This window comes from Anopheles ziemanni, chromosome 2, assembly GCF_943734765.1.
Source record: "Anopheles ziemanni chromosome 2, idAnoZiCoDA_A2_x.2, whole genome shotgun sequence".
NCBI classification, from domain to species: domain Eukaryota; kingdom Metazoa; phylum Arthropoda; class Insecta; order Diptera; family Culicidae; genus Anopheles; species Anopheles ziemanni.
The window spans coordinates 67,718,595-67,733,024 of record NC_080705.1 but is presented as its reverse complement, the minus strand read 5'-3'; the positions used below and the strand labels follow the sequence as shown (position 1 = coordinate 67,733,024).

The following is a 14,430-nucleotide window of genomic DNA, read 5'->3' as shown; positions in this document are numbered from 1 at the left end:
TTTGTTTCATAAGTAACACACAGAAGAAAGGAACGAGTATATTTTAGTTTTACGCCGTTTTTAGTCAATATGATCAGGTAAATTTAGTGATTTTATTCTGTTTCTACAAAATAAACAAGACCTAGACGGCGAGAACAGGAGGAGGTTCAGCAGAAGAAGCAGAGGAAAGAAAAAAGAAAGCAGGCGAAGGATACACTATAGTTTTAGCTGTAATATTCAAAGCATTTTTATGAATGTGGACACATTTCGGTAAAACAATATAGTCTTTTCAATGGCAACGCATTGGTCAAGGAGTATTTTACCATTCTGTTTGAAATATGCTTCAAAAATAAGTTATATTCAAAATATATTCAAGTTTTTCGTACTACCACCACTATAGGAACACGATACCACAACTATAGAAACCATACCACCATAAAGGAGCAACCGACTTGGAAGAAAAATACGCTTTTTTTCGTGTATTTTGTATGGTTTACGGTGAAAATAGATGTTTTTCAGAAGAAAAGTCATGTTTCGATCATAATTGATACAAACATATAGAATATTGTATTCTTAACACTCATAAATTACACCTAATTGGTATTTACAGTACTAAGTGCACCACTATTGGTACAGTTACCCTACTACTATACACTGTTTTCAGGGCCAGTTCGTCCTCATCAAGCTGCTCTTTGCCAGTAGTAGGCAGTGAATTGCACACGCAAGGTTTTTGTATGGCATCGTTAGGAACCAGTTTGGGTTTGTTAAGTTTAACTTTGCCGTTATCGGTAGCAACATTGGCGCGACGAGAAAAGGTCGCGTTGTTGTCGAACCAATGTTGCTACCGCTAACGGCAAAGTTAAACTTAACAAACCCAAACTGGTTTCTAACGATGCCAAACAAAAACCTTGCGTGTGCAATTCACTGCCTACTACTGGCAAAGAGCAGCTTGATGCGAACGAAATGGCCCTGAAAACAGTGTAATATAATATACTACACCTTAGCTGCACCTGAGTAACGTTCTTTTTTTGAGTACAAGTGCAGTTCTGGAGTAGTTTTGTGTTTGGTGTGCTTCTTTAGTCTTGCATTTCTTCGCTTTAAGGGGTTTCTAAGTAAAAATAGTAAAAAAAAGCGATTCTTTCAACTTATTCGGTATTAGTATTCGAATAAAACGAACACATTGTTGGGTTAAGCGAACACACTGTAGTGTTTCAAATCGCGGTAACTTTAAAAAAAAAGTGAGAAAAATTGCGAAATAGTGGTCAAAGCATTTCAACTTCAACTTTGCTTTGCTAAGTTTTAAGAAAATATTTACCGATCATACAGGAATAAACACAAACTTGGTTTTATCCTGTAGGAGAGAAATAGTTATACACCTGATGAGTGTGATTTCGAACTATTTGATGATTCAATTTTTTGCATCAAACGCTGCGACACTCTGAGTATTTCCGCCTCCATGTCGACACTTATGAGATGCATATAAAGCTGACGCTTTTCTGCATCTTCTAGCACAGACCTCCACACTGGCTGTTGCTAAAAAAAAGAAGAAAAAAAAGCATAACGTGTCAGGGCAAATGATTAAACGCCCGAAAATATGGAACTTACCCTAAGGCAGGAGAAATTGCCACACAAAACTAGACAGTATCGTGCGCGGGTTAGGGCGACATTGATTCGTTCTGCTGAGTTGAGAAAGCCGGTCCCGTTCGAGCGGGCCAGAGAAACGATAACTACATCATACTCTTTACCCTGTACCGAATCGATGGAGTGCACCTGAACCTGTCTCAGTTTCCGCTGATGCACCTGCTCTAAAAGTTCCGCCTTGTGCCGCTGGTACGGCGTAATGCAGGCGATGGTCGTCTCCTTGGGACAGTTTTTCACTACGTTCTTCAGTAGGCCAACGACGAAGTCTATTTCATTTCGATTATAAATCTCGTGCTGGACCTGAGTTAGTTCTTGGTCGTAGCTGAGGCTTACAACGAGGTACGGTTTCAGTGGGAACGGCTTCCGTGCGAGCGTCGATTGAGCGGTTTTGAGCTGCCGTTTGTAGAAGTAACCGTTTGGCCACCGACAAATCTCAGGATGCATCCGATACTGCACGTTCAGCGTCCGGATGCGCTTTTCGCCACATGCACCCTGCAGACGAGAGAACAGCGACTGACGGAAACCGGCTTTGACGGATTCGCGGTCCAGCACAGTGGCGGGCAGCTGATTAATGTCACCCACTAGCACCAGCTTGGGCATGCCATACATCAGTGGCAAAAGTGAACATAACTCGGTGCACTGCGTGGCCTCATCGATTATGCAGACGTCGTACTTATCATCTGCGAAGTGCGTTGCCAGCGCGGTACAACTACCTAGCGTGGTGCATACTATGGATGCTTGATCAATTATCCTCTTACGTTGTCTTATTTCCTCATGATACCTCCTCTCCGGAGACATTACTACCTTTCCCGAAGTCTGACTGAGCTGCTCGTTCAGTCGGGCCCGGCGCTGGTAATACTCATCTAACTTGCTTCGGTTCACATCTGGATTGGTCGCTAATTCCTGTTCTAACATTGGAATTTTTTTGTCGAGCATTGTTAGCTGCAATTGAGAAGGAATCCACTCATTATTACATCAATTTAGAATTTAAAATTGATGGTTTTGAACCAACGATGGTACTTGCCTCGCTGCGATACGCATCACGCATATTGTTATTCGTTTCACTTCTAATCATCGAAGAACATTCTGCATCTACGCTTTGCTTAACTAGGTTATCGAAAAAAATTGGAAGGCACTTTGAATCTACCTTGTCTCGGGTTCCTATACGTAACAACTTGTACTGGTCATTTGGGTCTAAAGGTGAAAAAGGGAACATCAATGTTATAAGAAACAACTAAACAATCGCACCCGATGTTTCATACCAATGGTGTGCTTCAGAGCGATGAGACGTTTAGCGATCACGTCCACTGCAGTGTTGGACTGGGCACAGATGAGAACCTTCACCCGGTTTCGGCATGGCTCAAGCATAATCAACTCGAGTGCTAGGTGACCGATGACACGCGATTTCCCCGTTCCAGGCGGTCCCTGAATGAGTGAGATGCTTGGCTCGTCCCAGCGCGAACACTCGTCCAGCATCGAAAGCACCACATCCAGCTGGACCTTGTTCAGCATGCCCGGTTTGATACGGGCGACTATGGCATCACGCACCTCCGGCCGGTCAGCGAATGCTTTGCCCGGTTCCACCAGTACACCGTTGTGTTCCGCGGGTGAAAGAACATTCGGCAACAAACGCGAATACTCGAGCATGTTCAGTGCCTTCACGTAGCGTAAGTACGGCGATAGTGGGGTAATCGGACAAAAGCTAAACCTGCCGCCTGCCCGTAAATCTTCCAGCTCAGTGAGCGCCGCGTACATGACGACATCATACCACTGCCAATCACCGCCTACCGTTGGCGGTGCGCCAGGCTTTTTACAAGACGATCCAGGACTTCCACGGTGCCGATTGCTGACGTACGCAAACAGACGACAAGTACATTGCCTCTTTTGAGATGCATAGAAGAGTATTCCTATTTCGGAGCCCCATGGTTCAGGCTTGGATTTTATTTTTATAAGAGCTGTTGATAAATAAGATTAATTTATTATTCCATTATGAAAATTAACACCAGGCGATGGCTTGGCAAAAGCTTGGTTATACTTGGAAAGTATGTTTTTGTAATGGTCATGTAAAGTATAGAGCGCAATCTAATCCCCAAAATATGTTGAATACAGTTGAATTTACCTTTACACGTGATTTGGCACATTTGGTGAGGGATCTCCTGGGCGTATACATCAACTAATTCCGTCAACGGTAGCGTCGTCTTGATGCTGGAATATCGCGATCGAACATCTTGCCACAGCTCGCGCATCATAATTAGGTGCAGTGTTTCTTGGAATGATTGTAGCTCCGGAAACGTCTCCACAATCTGCGGCAGCATGCTATTTGCACCAAATGGTCCATCGGTGGACTCTAACCACTCGACACGCCAGCGCAGTATGTCCGACAGCACGACCATTTCTCTGTAGCGCAATATTTCTGGGAGATTTTTCGGTAAATCTACGCCTGAACAGTCCATTAGGTACCGGGGCACGATATACGTCGTAGGTGATTCTATAAATTTGACAGTCTTCGATGATTTATTCGGCCGCCCGGTTGGAAGTTTTAAAATGCCCTTTGTTGCAGGGTTTTTAACTGGCTTAAGTGATGACGATAATGAAGATGATGGTTTCCATAGCGGTCCTTTCGTGGTTGGTTGTACACTGGTCTTTGTTGACGTCGATGATGGTTTCAATGGTGGTTTCGCTGGTGGCGGGGCCATCGTGGTTGATCGTGCGGGGTTGTTTGTTGTCAACGACGTTGGTTTCGGCTGTGGCCCCGTTTGGTTTTTTTTCGCTACCTTCGATGGAACAGGTGGAGGCTCAATCACGGTGATGGACCCGCGTCTCGGTGGTATTGTGACAACACGCCCAGCAGCACTTGCCGGCACTGGGCGCCCTACATTACTTAGTCGCTCCACACTCTTAAAAGTAAGTTTGGCTGGACGCATGGCATAGGCATCTGGAATCTCATCATCAATGGTCGCACTTCGCATTCCTTCCAGCATGGTTGACTGAGTGCAAACGATATCTTCCCCATCCGTGGGACGAGAACGTGGCACTGGTTTCGGCACAACGGGTGCGGTCAAGAAGACACCACGATTATTCTCAGTGTACTTGACGCGTGGTTTTGTTGATCCAGTTTTCGTTAGCTCTACAGTAGGCGCCGAATATTGTTTCTCATTCACAGCGACTTGCTTTAACCGATTAGATCTTTCCTCTTTTTTCCAAGCATCTATTGGTTTTGCAGCAGCTTTTACCGGACATCTATCCGAAACTGAGGGAGAAGAAAGTAATCAAATAAATCTTCTTTAAAAAAATCTTTTAATATCATGCAAAACTGAACCACCTACCACTGCAACGGCGCTTTAGCTTCTTTTTTATGATGGTGTCATATTCCGAAATAGAAATTGACGCTCGGCGTTTTGGCATAGCCTTCGCCGGAGAATCTTTTTCTTTGTTTAAAACAGGCACAGGATTTTCAAAAATATTAAAATCAATTACCGATGCTCTACGCTTTGGCATCGCCGGCTTTTGAGAACGCTCACCACCAGAACTCTCTGATGACGCTGCGTGGGAACCGGATGTGCTGGGACCCTTGTCAAGGCAAACTGGACTTTCCGGTCCAGCTGCTTTGATAGCAGCCGTTGATGCCCTCCCCACGTCTATCGCTATGCCTATTTCGGGAGCAGCAGTTGATCTCTTCTCTACATCCCTGTTTACATCTCGATTCGGAGCAGCTAATTTGTGAGCCGCAGTTGATGCCTTGCCAGCGTCTATCTTGACGTCTCCTTTACCCAACTTCAGCTTCCACCGGTTATAACTGTGTTCTTCATCGGTCTGATCCAACAACGCTTCGTGCATTAAATCCTCGTTGCGCTCCTCTTCTTCCTCGAGCTGTTCACTCATTTCAATTACTTCCGGTTTTATATCTCCCCAAATTGAATTCGTATAGTCTGGCTCCACATCGTCCTCGTCCGCTGGCTGGTTGTTAGCGTTATGGTCCGTGTTCCGTGCCTCGATGAGCATGCGATCGTATTCTTCTTCCCAAGAACAATCGGCTAACTTATCCAGTCGTTCTTCTGGTATTGCTACCAGACCCCCGGCTTCTTCCCAGTCCTCAATCATTGACATTGCTGAAGGCAGAGCAGCCGCAGGTGTAACAGGTTGATGCTCAATCTCTTCCTGAGACGTAGAACTGACCGGAATCGCTTTTGCATCAGCAGCGTTGTGTGTGTTGTTTTCCATGACCACTGGGCTATCCTCGTCGTCACTGATGACGATTAGGTTCTCTGCTACCGGAGTCCTACAGACTCGGTAGAAAAGAACCTGGGGGCTCATTTTGTAGAAATCGTCCGTATCGTTGTTATGCGTCCCGATACCGACCAAATCTCCCTCCCTCAAAACCATGCTTCCGGGTCGCTTCGATGACAATCTTGTATCACGAACGTAGGTACCTCCAGAAGACTGTAGAAAAAGAGAGACATGAACTTCGTAAAAACTTTCCTTTTTCCTCACACAAATATGGTTCGCATACAAATCTGTCGATGATTGTCGGTTCGCCGTGACTGTACTCAAGAATGCAGTGTTTTCTGGATACATGTTTAAATTCGGCCGTAGGAATTTTAATGCATGAGTTGGGGTTATCTCGTCCAATCTCTATGCATCCGTTTTTAGGAATAATAATAGTTTTAAATTCACTTTGGAACAGTCTTGTTAGATACCACCCAGAAGTGTTCTCCCTGTAAAACGAAAGGCATTAAACAAAACGAACTCAATAGCTGAGCTAAAACCAAAGTAATGTTACGGCACAACTTACATTTTGCTCTATATTACTACCTAAACACGTAAACTTTTCTTGGTAGCACGTTCAAAAACACTGGTTAACCAAAAAACACTTGATGCTTGAATCAAACAACGGTTTACATTCCGCGAATGCCTTGCAGTAGTGAACTTATGCACTGACAACAGGCGTCTTTGAAGCTTTGATTTGTCAAATGGCGGCTCACAAAGAAAAATGGGCTGAGGCAGCAGTTTATGTTTCCAGGTCATGAAATTTTCTATACTGTTTCAAAATATCTAAATAGCGTCCCGTATAAAATTTGTATTTTGTAGAAAAAACACAACCACGCAGCCCATTCTATTCTATCGTGTTTATTCTCTGCCCATCACGGTTGTCAGCCAGGCGACTGAACCGTGAACCAGTATTCAAATCAAAACATGCCGGTCTCGTTCCGAGAAAAATTATCAAAGCAGCCGGCGATGACATAACGGTTGAGTTTACCATTTGTTTACGAATTGTTGCGAAAAAAGCGAGTGCTGCTACAGGTACTGTAAAATGTGTACTCAATAAGTTAGAAAATCATAATGAAGTTAAATTTAATTTGAAGTAATTCACCATCTTTGTCTTCCTACCATAGCCATGTGGAATCTTGTGGCTCGCATACGTTCGGTGTGCTCTGTAGCCCTTTCTAAACCTGCAGAGCTGCTGGCGCTTACTCGACCGACTGCATGTTCGTCGTTCCATTCCCTGTCCCAACCGAGACAGCCATCACCACTGGCCAACCAGTGTACAACGCCAGCCATAGCTACATCGAATTTTCTGCGACCGATTGCGATCCCGCTACTTCACCACGCCTGCGGCTTTAAAGTGAAAGGACGGCTGAAGAGACGGTGCAAAGATTGCTACTTCGTAATGCGCCAGGAGCGGCTTTATGTGATTTGTAAAACACATCCGCGCCATAAGCAGATGTCGATGAAGAAGCACGATCGCAATACCTGGATACTGACCGATGCGACGCAAAGTAAAATTAGAGCTTGGTAGTTGGCAATGTATAATTGGGTGCAAGCCACATAAATATAGTTACTTATTGGAACAATCATATCATACTTTTATTCTCTCAGGTACAATTGCAAATCGACTTCAAAATCTATTAATATTCTTTTCATAAAATCAGTTGAATCTCAAAATTTAAATTTAGTGGGTTATTCGATTGGTAGAAAGGATATTCTACGAGTATTGGAAACATTTTCATTAGAGTGTTATCCTTCGATTGCACGAGGTATAGTTCTTTTAAACATTGAGATGGAAGTGAACTGTAATGCTGCCTACAAAAAAATCAAAAATTATTATCATCCCAGGATAGAAATGGTCCTTGCCCAATATAGCTCTAACATAACACAAGGACACATCACACAATACGGCGTATGCTGATATTTTTTTTATAATCTTTATTGATATCCAATAGATTTATAGTTTGACGGTCATATACATACCCTTACACGTCGGAAAGCGATCTGTAGCTATTACTTTACGTCTTAAAATTTCGCGATTCATTATGTGTTTGTTCTGTTACAATTATCATATACATTTTAAAAGTGCAACTGCTTGACCAAAATGGAAAGCAACATACTGATGGATGCCAATTCGCAATGCAGAGGCAATTCAAAGGTGCTTACTTTTGTTCAAACAAACCGACCACCGCAGTGGGGATAAAATAACTTAGAATAGAATAATTCGGGAGCTTCTTTGTCTCTGCGCTACGTCTCTGCATGAGTGCAACAATTGGACGATATTCAAAATTTGAATTCTTTTGCATACTATATACAATCGATTTGTTCGTTCTAGTTTTAAATAAGTTTTAATTGAATGGAGTATCTCGAGTAATGCTGTGATTACTTAGGATTGGGGGCACTACATTGGGGACGCTGCGATCCTGCAAAACAAAGCACCCGTGTCTGAACCTAATCTGAGTCGCGATCGCTATCAGATCCACTGTTTGATCCTTCGCGATCGCTGTCCTTATCGCTTCCTCCTTTGTCGGACTGATCGTCGCGATCACTCTCCTTGTCCGACTCGTTGTCGCTACGATCGGAACCACGGTCCGAGCCACGATCCGAACCACGCTCCGAACCCTGTTCGGAACCACCGTCCGACCCTCGGTCCGAACTGCGACGATCCTCTTTTTCTTCCTCCCGATCGGACTCCTCTTCGTCCTTCATGGATGAGCCGTTGCTCTTGCTGACTTTAGTTTGACCCTCTTCCATTGGTGTGTGTGTGTCAGCATTCTGAGAATCCTCATTCAGCGGCTGCTCCGACAGCATCTTCGGGGACTTTTTGTCGTCCTCCTCGTCCTTGTCCGAATCGCGCGGACTTTCTTTACCAGAGTCGACATCTCTCGGGCTGTCCTTGCCACTGTCACGCGGCGTGTTCCGACCCGAACCACCCTTGTCCGAACCCTTCTCGCTCTCGGTTTCCTTCTCCTCCTTAATGCTGCCTGTCTCCTCCTCATCGTCGTCATCGTCGATCATCCGATTGCGGCCACCGCGGCTGTTAGATGAAGATTTTTCCTTGTCGGAACCATCCTTAGAGTCGCTGCTTACCTTGTTGAGTTTGCTGAGTTTCGTTGTGGCCAGATAACCGCCGACCGCCTTCTTCTTTTTGCTTTCATCACGCTCCTTTACGGCTTTCGATAGGGCCGCTATCTCCAGCAGCTGCGCCTTCAGCTTCTTGTTGAGCACGTCCACCTTGAACTCGTAATTCTTCTCCATATCCTTGTACTTCTTCATCAGCTCCTGTTCTAGGTGAAAGTGCTTGCCCTTCCACGCGCTGATCTCCTTTTCCTTCTCCAGTATGACGCTATCCTTCTGTTTCAACTTTCGGTTCAAGGTGGCAATCGATTCCTTTAGCTGTGTCATTGCGATCACGTGGTCAGAACTGTGCGGGTCGACGTAACCACCGCCACCGCCGCCACCACTCCCACTGCTATTTGCGCTTTTCATCACCATCTTATCCGCAGGCATATCCGGTATCATTTTACCCGTATCGGGGCGATGTTTCTTGCTGGACGACGAATGACGCCCATTATCGGTCCGTCCACCATTACCACCACCACCGGACCCCGGACCTCCGCTATCAATCCGATCCATACCGCCACTTCCTGTAGGACCGCCTCCACCGCCGCCACCTGGTCCGCCCATCGGACCAAGGCTCATGTTCAAATCGCCAAGCGGCGGTAAGCTGGACATTCCTAGACCAGGAAGATTCATTCCACCACTGTTGCCATGTCCACCGCCGCTGCCCTTCTCGCGGTCATGCATACGCTCGCGGCGATCACCTCCGCCACCTCCACCCGTGGCGCCGCTGCTTCCGAGCGGAGGAGGAAAAGATCCTTCAGCAGCACGCTTTTTCGCACGCCTTCGCTCGTTCTCTACCTGACGGGCCTTGGTGAGAGCCCGCTTGTACGACAAAGTGCATAGCCAACATAGCAATTTGCCATCGACCTAACGGAGATGAAAAAAGGAGAAAAAAAATTCTAGTTAGCAATTCCTTAAATCAAAAACTGCACATTGTTTTCTCTTTGTGGATGAAAATATTAAAATCATTTCGTACGACGTGGATGGGGGGGACGGGTCTCTAGGTGTTTGGAATTCGATCCAATGCAATCAACGGATTCCCTAGTTCTTAAAGGTCGTGTTCAAACTGAGATGAGATGTTTTAAATGTTCGTTCCAATTTACCAATTACTTAACGCAATGGAGGAAAATATGTTGCTGTTATCGAGTTTGCTTTGTACACTAGATAACATTTCAATTATTATATAGCCCGGAAAATTGTACGAAATAATCGCACGAAAGCCGGTAACAAAAAGCAACATTTAAAAAATATCGTTTGATTATGGCGCAAACAGAGAATAAATAAAAAAATAGTAGAATACAAACATTAGATGGATGATATACTCTTGACCTGACCAATATCTTTGTGACCGATACAAACTAGTGCTCGAACTAAAAATCATACAATTAAAATGTTTCTATTGCAACAAATACAATTGCAACACCTATCCGGTTATAGGAAAATTTAACTGCCTAGTTCAATCCTATTGAACGACAAACAAATGTTGATACCTTATAGGCGCTAATAAGAAAACTGTAAGTATGTTTCATTCTGAACTGAAAACGATTCGTCACGTCTAAATCTTACAAAGCTAACTGTGTTTTGTGACCTTTTTTTAATAAATACTGATATGAATTAATGAATTTTGACTGTCCATCCTATGGTTGGGAGGTCCAAACATCAATTCTAGAGTACCGCATATTACCCATACTAACTAAGTTGGATTAATCTTTTGTCAATCAATTGAAACATTTCTAAATAATTTACTATGTACATCAATATATACGCATGAACTTCTTAAGTTTTTGTTTTTTTTTTGTTAAAGTTCCTTATAAATTGTTCACGCTAAATCCGTTTAAACTTTCATTGCGAACTAATATACATATGCCTTCGAAATTTCTTCGTATTAACCTGATATTCATCACCTTATACCTTTTTATATAAATATTAACTCTTCTTTCTAGTTTGTGTAACTTATATACAAAATCATTAGATTACAACATCTCAAATAAATAGAATCGGTACGCTGAAATGCTATTCTATATCTGCCATAGCCTATTGAGTCTATCTCCGTCGATTCAGCCGTATACGTAGGCGATAGACCGTACAGTGTCGTTGTGATCAAGAAAATCCGCATGTTGTGTGCCACTGAACTGAATTTCCGCGCTAGAACGCGTGCATCTTGCGTGCGTGAATGGGTTCGGTTCGTTTGACTGAACTGTGAAGTTGTACGTGTGCTAGTGTCGCACCTGGGCCACGACCTGTACGCGGCCTCGAAGGATCTCTGCGAGACCTCCATCCACCATGAACGATCAGAGGCTTCCTCGCGCGTTCTGCTTGAGCGTTGAACCGCGGGATGCAATGCTAACCTTATAATCGGGCCTGTTAAAGGCACACCGCTGTTTGCACTGATCGCACGTGACTGCTGGTCCATACTTTGACTCGGAGTTTGTACACCTAATCGGGGGATGGTACAAATATGTTTGCGTCATAATCAAACGATTTTTTTAAAGGAAATATATGGAAGATTGTTCTGTTGGCTTTTTTTGTTCTTAGGTATTCGTACAATAGGCAACGAATGGGAAGGTGTGCCATCCTGCAGGTGGGTAGTAGTGGAATAAATGTAAAATTGGTTTGAAAACAAAATTACAACCAGGGCGAACTCTTGTTAGCATAGGGCTTGTATAAAAGGAATGTTGTTAAACAATTATTTTTTTGGTACTTCAATTCGGTTTAGTGAAAAACATGTAAGACGTTAAAGGGTTCTCGAATGATTTTCAACACGGCTTTAATGTATCTAGTATTTTAAACCAATTAGCGTAGAAATATTCTACAAACGAGTCAACTTGACTTTTAGAATATGCCAATATTTTACATTAAATTTGGCGAAACCTGCTTGTTTGCAATTATTACTGAAAGAATTAGTCCCCCGTTAAACGTACATACCGGGTACTCATTGGATTTAATAACAAATTTAATTAATTAATTTGAATTTCAAATTATTTTAAGCAACCATTTCTGAAACGTTGTAAGCTTAATCCGTATGATTTGAATGGGATTAAGTCCACGTTTTGATGAACAACATTGCAGGTTGTTGAAAGATAATCTTATCAGATATCTGATTATTTTATGTTCTTATGAACCGTTGTTTAACAGATTTAGCCCGAAAGATTTGGTAAACACTACTCCGTGAACTGCAGGATGCGGCACAACGGCAAATGATGCACGGAAATGGGTATGGAAGATGGAAGGAAGATGTTTGAAACAAAGAATGAAAAAAGCAACTAAGAACGCATCGAACGCGATCTTTCAACACAAACCTTTGGCATTTGGATCCGATGAACGCCGCTATGACGCTGCATAACTCGCAGGCGCTCGGCTTTCCGTACTGTTTGACGTTTGCTTCGCACTTTCGACAGATCGCTGACGTGCTACCCTTGGTCGTTTGCTGGAACTCCGAGCGGCAATAGGTGCACTTCACCACTGGAAACGATCCACGACAATCCTAGCGACGCGGCCACAATGAAGCGGGGAGAAAAAGGGAAAAGAATCATGATTAGTTTCGTCAAATCCAACGGCATTTCGGGTAGACATTTTGACAACGTTATGCTGATCTGGTGATCACGTAGCCAATGGGATTTTCGCAACTGCACGGCATTTTTCACGGTCACAATAAGCTTTCATCCTGAATTCTTATTCAGACGCGCGCACACACACACGCGCTCATACGCGCAGCGTTCTGCTCATTGAAGGGAACTGGGTCAACAATTTTCGATAATGATAGCCTTTTTCTTGAAAGCTAAGCACTTTTCACGTCAGAGTACGAGTCACATAAAACGAATGTTGGAAGTGAAGATTCCTGTCACTAAGCGCAGATTGCCATTACCCTACGATGCAGCGTTCCAGCGTCTTTTCCTCTTTCACACACTTGGATTTTTCTGTACAGGCAATGAACCACTTTAGAGCCTCGATAGAACGAAGATCTTTGCGTGTGACATTGGAATTGGCTACAAAGACGAATATTTACCTTGCAAAGCTGCTGGCCCGGAGACAATTCCTCGAAAGGATGGCGTGAGAAGCATTTGGAGCAAGCGAACAGCATCACGGTACTGCTCATCATTTTGGCGCTAGTTAAAAAACAAACTCGCACGATACGACACAATATACGAGACACCAACAATTATTGCGCTGTTTGCAGATTTGTTTGCCCCTCGGCACAAGCAAGATGCTGCTAACAAGTTCGTCTTTTTCCACCGTTTGTCGTCACACAGCTTGCTACAACGAAAGCATTCTTTCTACTCCGCCCAAGATCAATGAAAAGACAGGTCGGGTCAAAGCTAGTTTTTGCTCCGCCATTGTTGTGACAGTTGGTTGAAAAAGTGTTTACAAAAAAATTCCAGCATACTTGTGGAAGATCTCCACCAAAATCTTAACGAAATAGGTAATTGGTAATCCATGGTCTCGCGGGTAGAAACTACTCTGGTGAAATCCCAAATGAGGCCCCCTATTCGCCGTATCGTCACCGTTTTTTCAATGTTTGCGCCTGAAAGTTCTGCAATAGGTGGGACATCAATTCATTTTGAATATTTGAATCCTTTTGTTTCCGCTACAAGCTGTAATGGTTTGAACTAATCGTTGAAACTAGCCAAGATGGACAGGATAAACCAATGAGTTGGAGTGTAAAAATGAGTATGAAACGGCGGCGTGCCCGCAGCGAGCGCAGCGAGCGGAGTGTGATTAGTCATATTGACTCGATCTAGATACGAGGTGAGAAATTAGGCGAATTAGGCACTTAACAAGTCGATCTAGAGACAATGTGATTGATTTCAGTTTACTCATTGGATTTGAATCCCTGCAGAGATTTAATTTTCCCATCACTACTGTAACCGTGGATTATAAACCGATTGACGTCACCGATGTAATGTGTACACTATCGATAACGGTGTGTGCGTGTCGAACTGAAGTACATCTCACCAATTCTTTCGCAATTCGGTTGGCGAAACTTGGTATTTACATTACCAGGTTGCATTATACAGATGGAATCGACAGTATGACACATCAATACAGGCTTTACTTGCATGTAAGCCAACCTGAATTGCATGCCGTCGCACGCCTTGAATTAAACAGTCACCGTCAAAGTGATTACTATCCAGGTGGGTTCATCCCGAACAAATCGCCTTGATTTTTTTAGAAAAATAAAGGAAAAATTTGACAATCGTTCCGGGTTTTGTTTATGTTTACAATTTGCCAGTTGTTGTTTTCAAAGTTCTTTCCGATAGCGTAAGAATGTCGTATTTATCTAGTTCAGCTGTTTTTTGCAAAAATAACTCATGGAATGGGAAAAAATGCGATATAATGAAGATATTGTCGTTTTAACAAACACGTTTCATGTAGCATTGTAGCAACAAAGTGTTAACATATGTGCCTTTGGACGACCGCTTT

The 14,430-nt window shown here is 43.5% G+C and overlaps 3 protein-coding genes across 3 annotated transcripts; 1 reads left to right on the top strand and 2 right to left on the bottom strand.

Annotated features, from left to right (window-relative positions):
• Positions 1-1,347: 1,347 nt before the first annotated feature.
• Positions 1,348-7,017, bottom strand: LOC131294168 (uncharacterized). Its single transcript, XM_058322212.1, has 8 exons — positions 6,992-7,017; positions 6,131-6,335; positions 5,391-6,060; positions 3,740-4,870; positions 2,869-3,575; positions 2,717-2,800; positions 1,585-2,469; positions 1,348-1,512 (listed from the first exon to the last, which is right to left on the bottom strand). Exons 1-8 carry the CDS (start codon positions 7,015-7,017, stop codon positions 1,348-1,350), a joined length of 3,873 nt encoding a protein of 1,290 aa, XP_058178195.1.
• Positions 6,926-7,467, top strand: LOC131281538 (large ribosomal subunit protein bL36m). The gene has a single exon (XM_058310875.1). It carries the CDS (start codon positions 7,016-7,018, stop codon positions 7,415-7,417), a length of 402 nt encoding a protein of 133 aa, XP_058166858.1. The 5' UTR covers positions 6,926-7,015; the 3' UTR covers positions 7,418-7,467.
• Positions 7,468-7,804: 337 nt separating this feature from the next.
• Positions 7,805-13,258, bottom strand: LOC131282727 (protein FAM76B). The gene is made up of 4 exons (XM_058312262.1): positions 13,016-13,258; positions 12,309-12,493; positions 11,358-11,445; positions 7,805-9,876 (listed from the first exon to the last, which is right to left on the bottom strand). The coding sequence occupies exons 1-4, from the start codon at positions 13,106-13,108 to the stop codon at positions 8,338-8,340; spliced, it is 1,905 nt and encodes a 634-aa protein (XP_058168245.1). The 5' UTR covers positions 13,109-13,258; the 3' UTR covers positions 7,805-8,337.
• Between the last annotated feature and the right edge of the window lie 1,172 nt (positions 13,259-14,430).

Coding starts and splice junctions, on each gene's coding strand:
- LOC131281538 (XM_058310875.1), top strand. CDS start 7,016: ATGTGGAATCTTGTGGCTCGCATACGTTCGGTGTGCTCTGTAGCCCTT.
- LOC131294168 (XM_058322212.1), bottom strand. CDS start 7,017: ATGGCTATGGTAGGAAGACAAAGATG. Junction 4,871..5,390: donor CCGGTGGAAGCTGAAGTTGG/GTAAAGGAGACG, acceptor CTTCTCCCTCAG/TTTCGGATAGATGTCCGGTA. Junction 2,801..2,868: donor CCATTGGTATGAAACATCGG/GTGCGATTGTTT, acceptor CCAAATGACCAG/TACAAGTTGTTACGTATAGG.
- LOC131282727 (XM_058312262.1), bottom strand. CDS start 13,108: ATGATGAGCAGTACCGTGATGCTGTTCGCTTGCTCCAAATGCTTCTCA. Junction 12,494..13,015: donor CGGGCCAGCAGCTTTGCAAG/GTAAATATTCGT, acceptor CCGCGTCGCTAG/GATTGTCGTGGATCGTTTCC. Junction 9,877..11,357: donor TTAACAGGCCCGATTATAAG/GTTAGCATTGCA, acceptor CATCTCCGTTAG/GTCGATGGCAAATTGCTATG.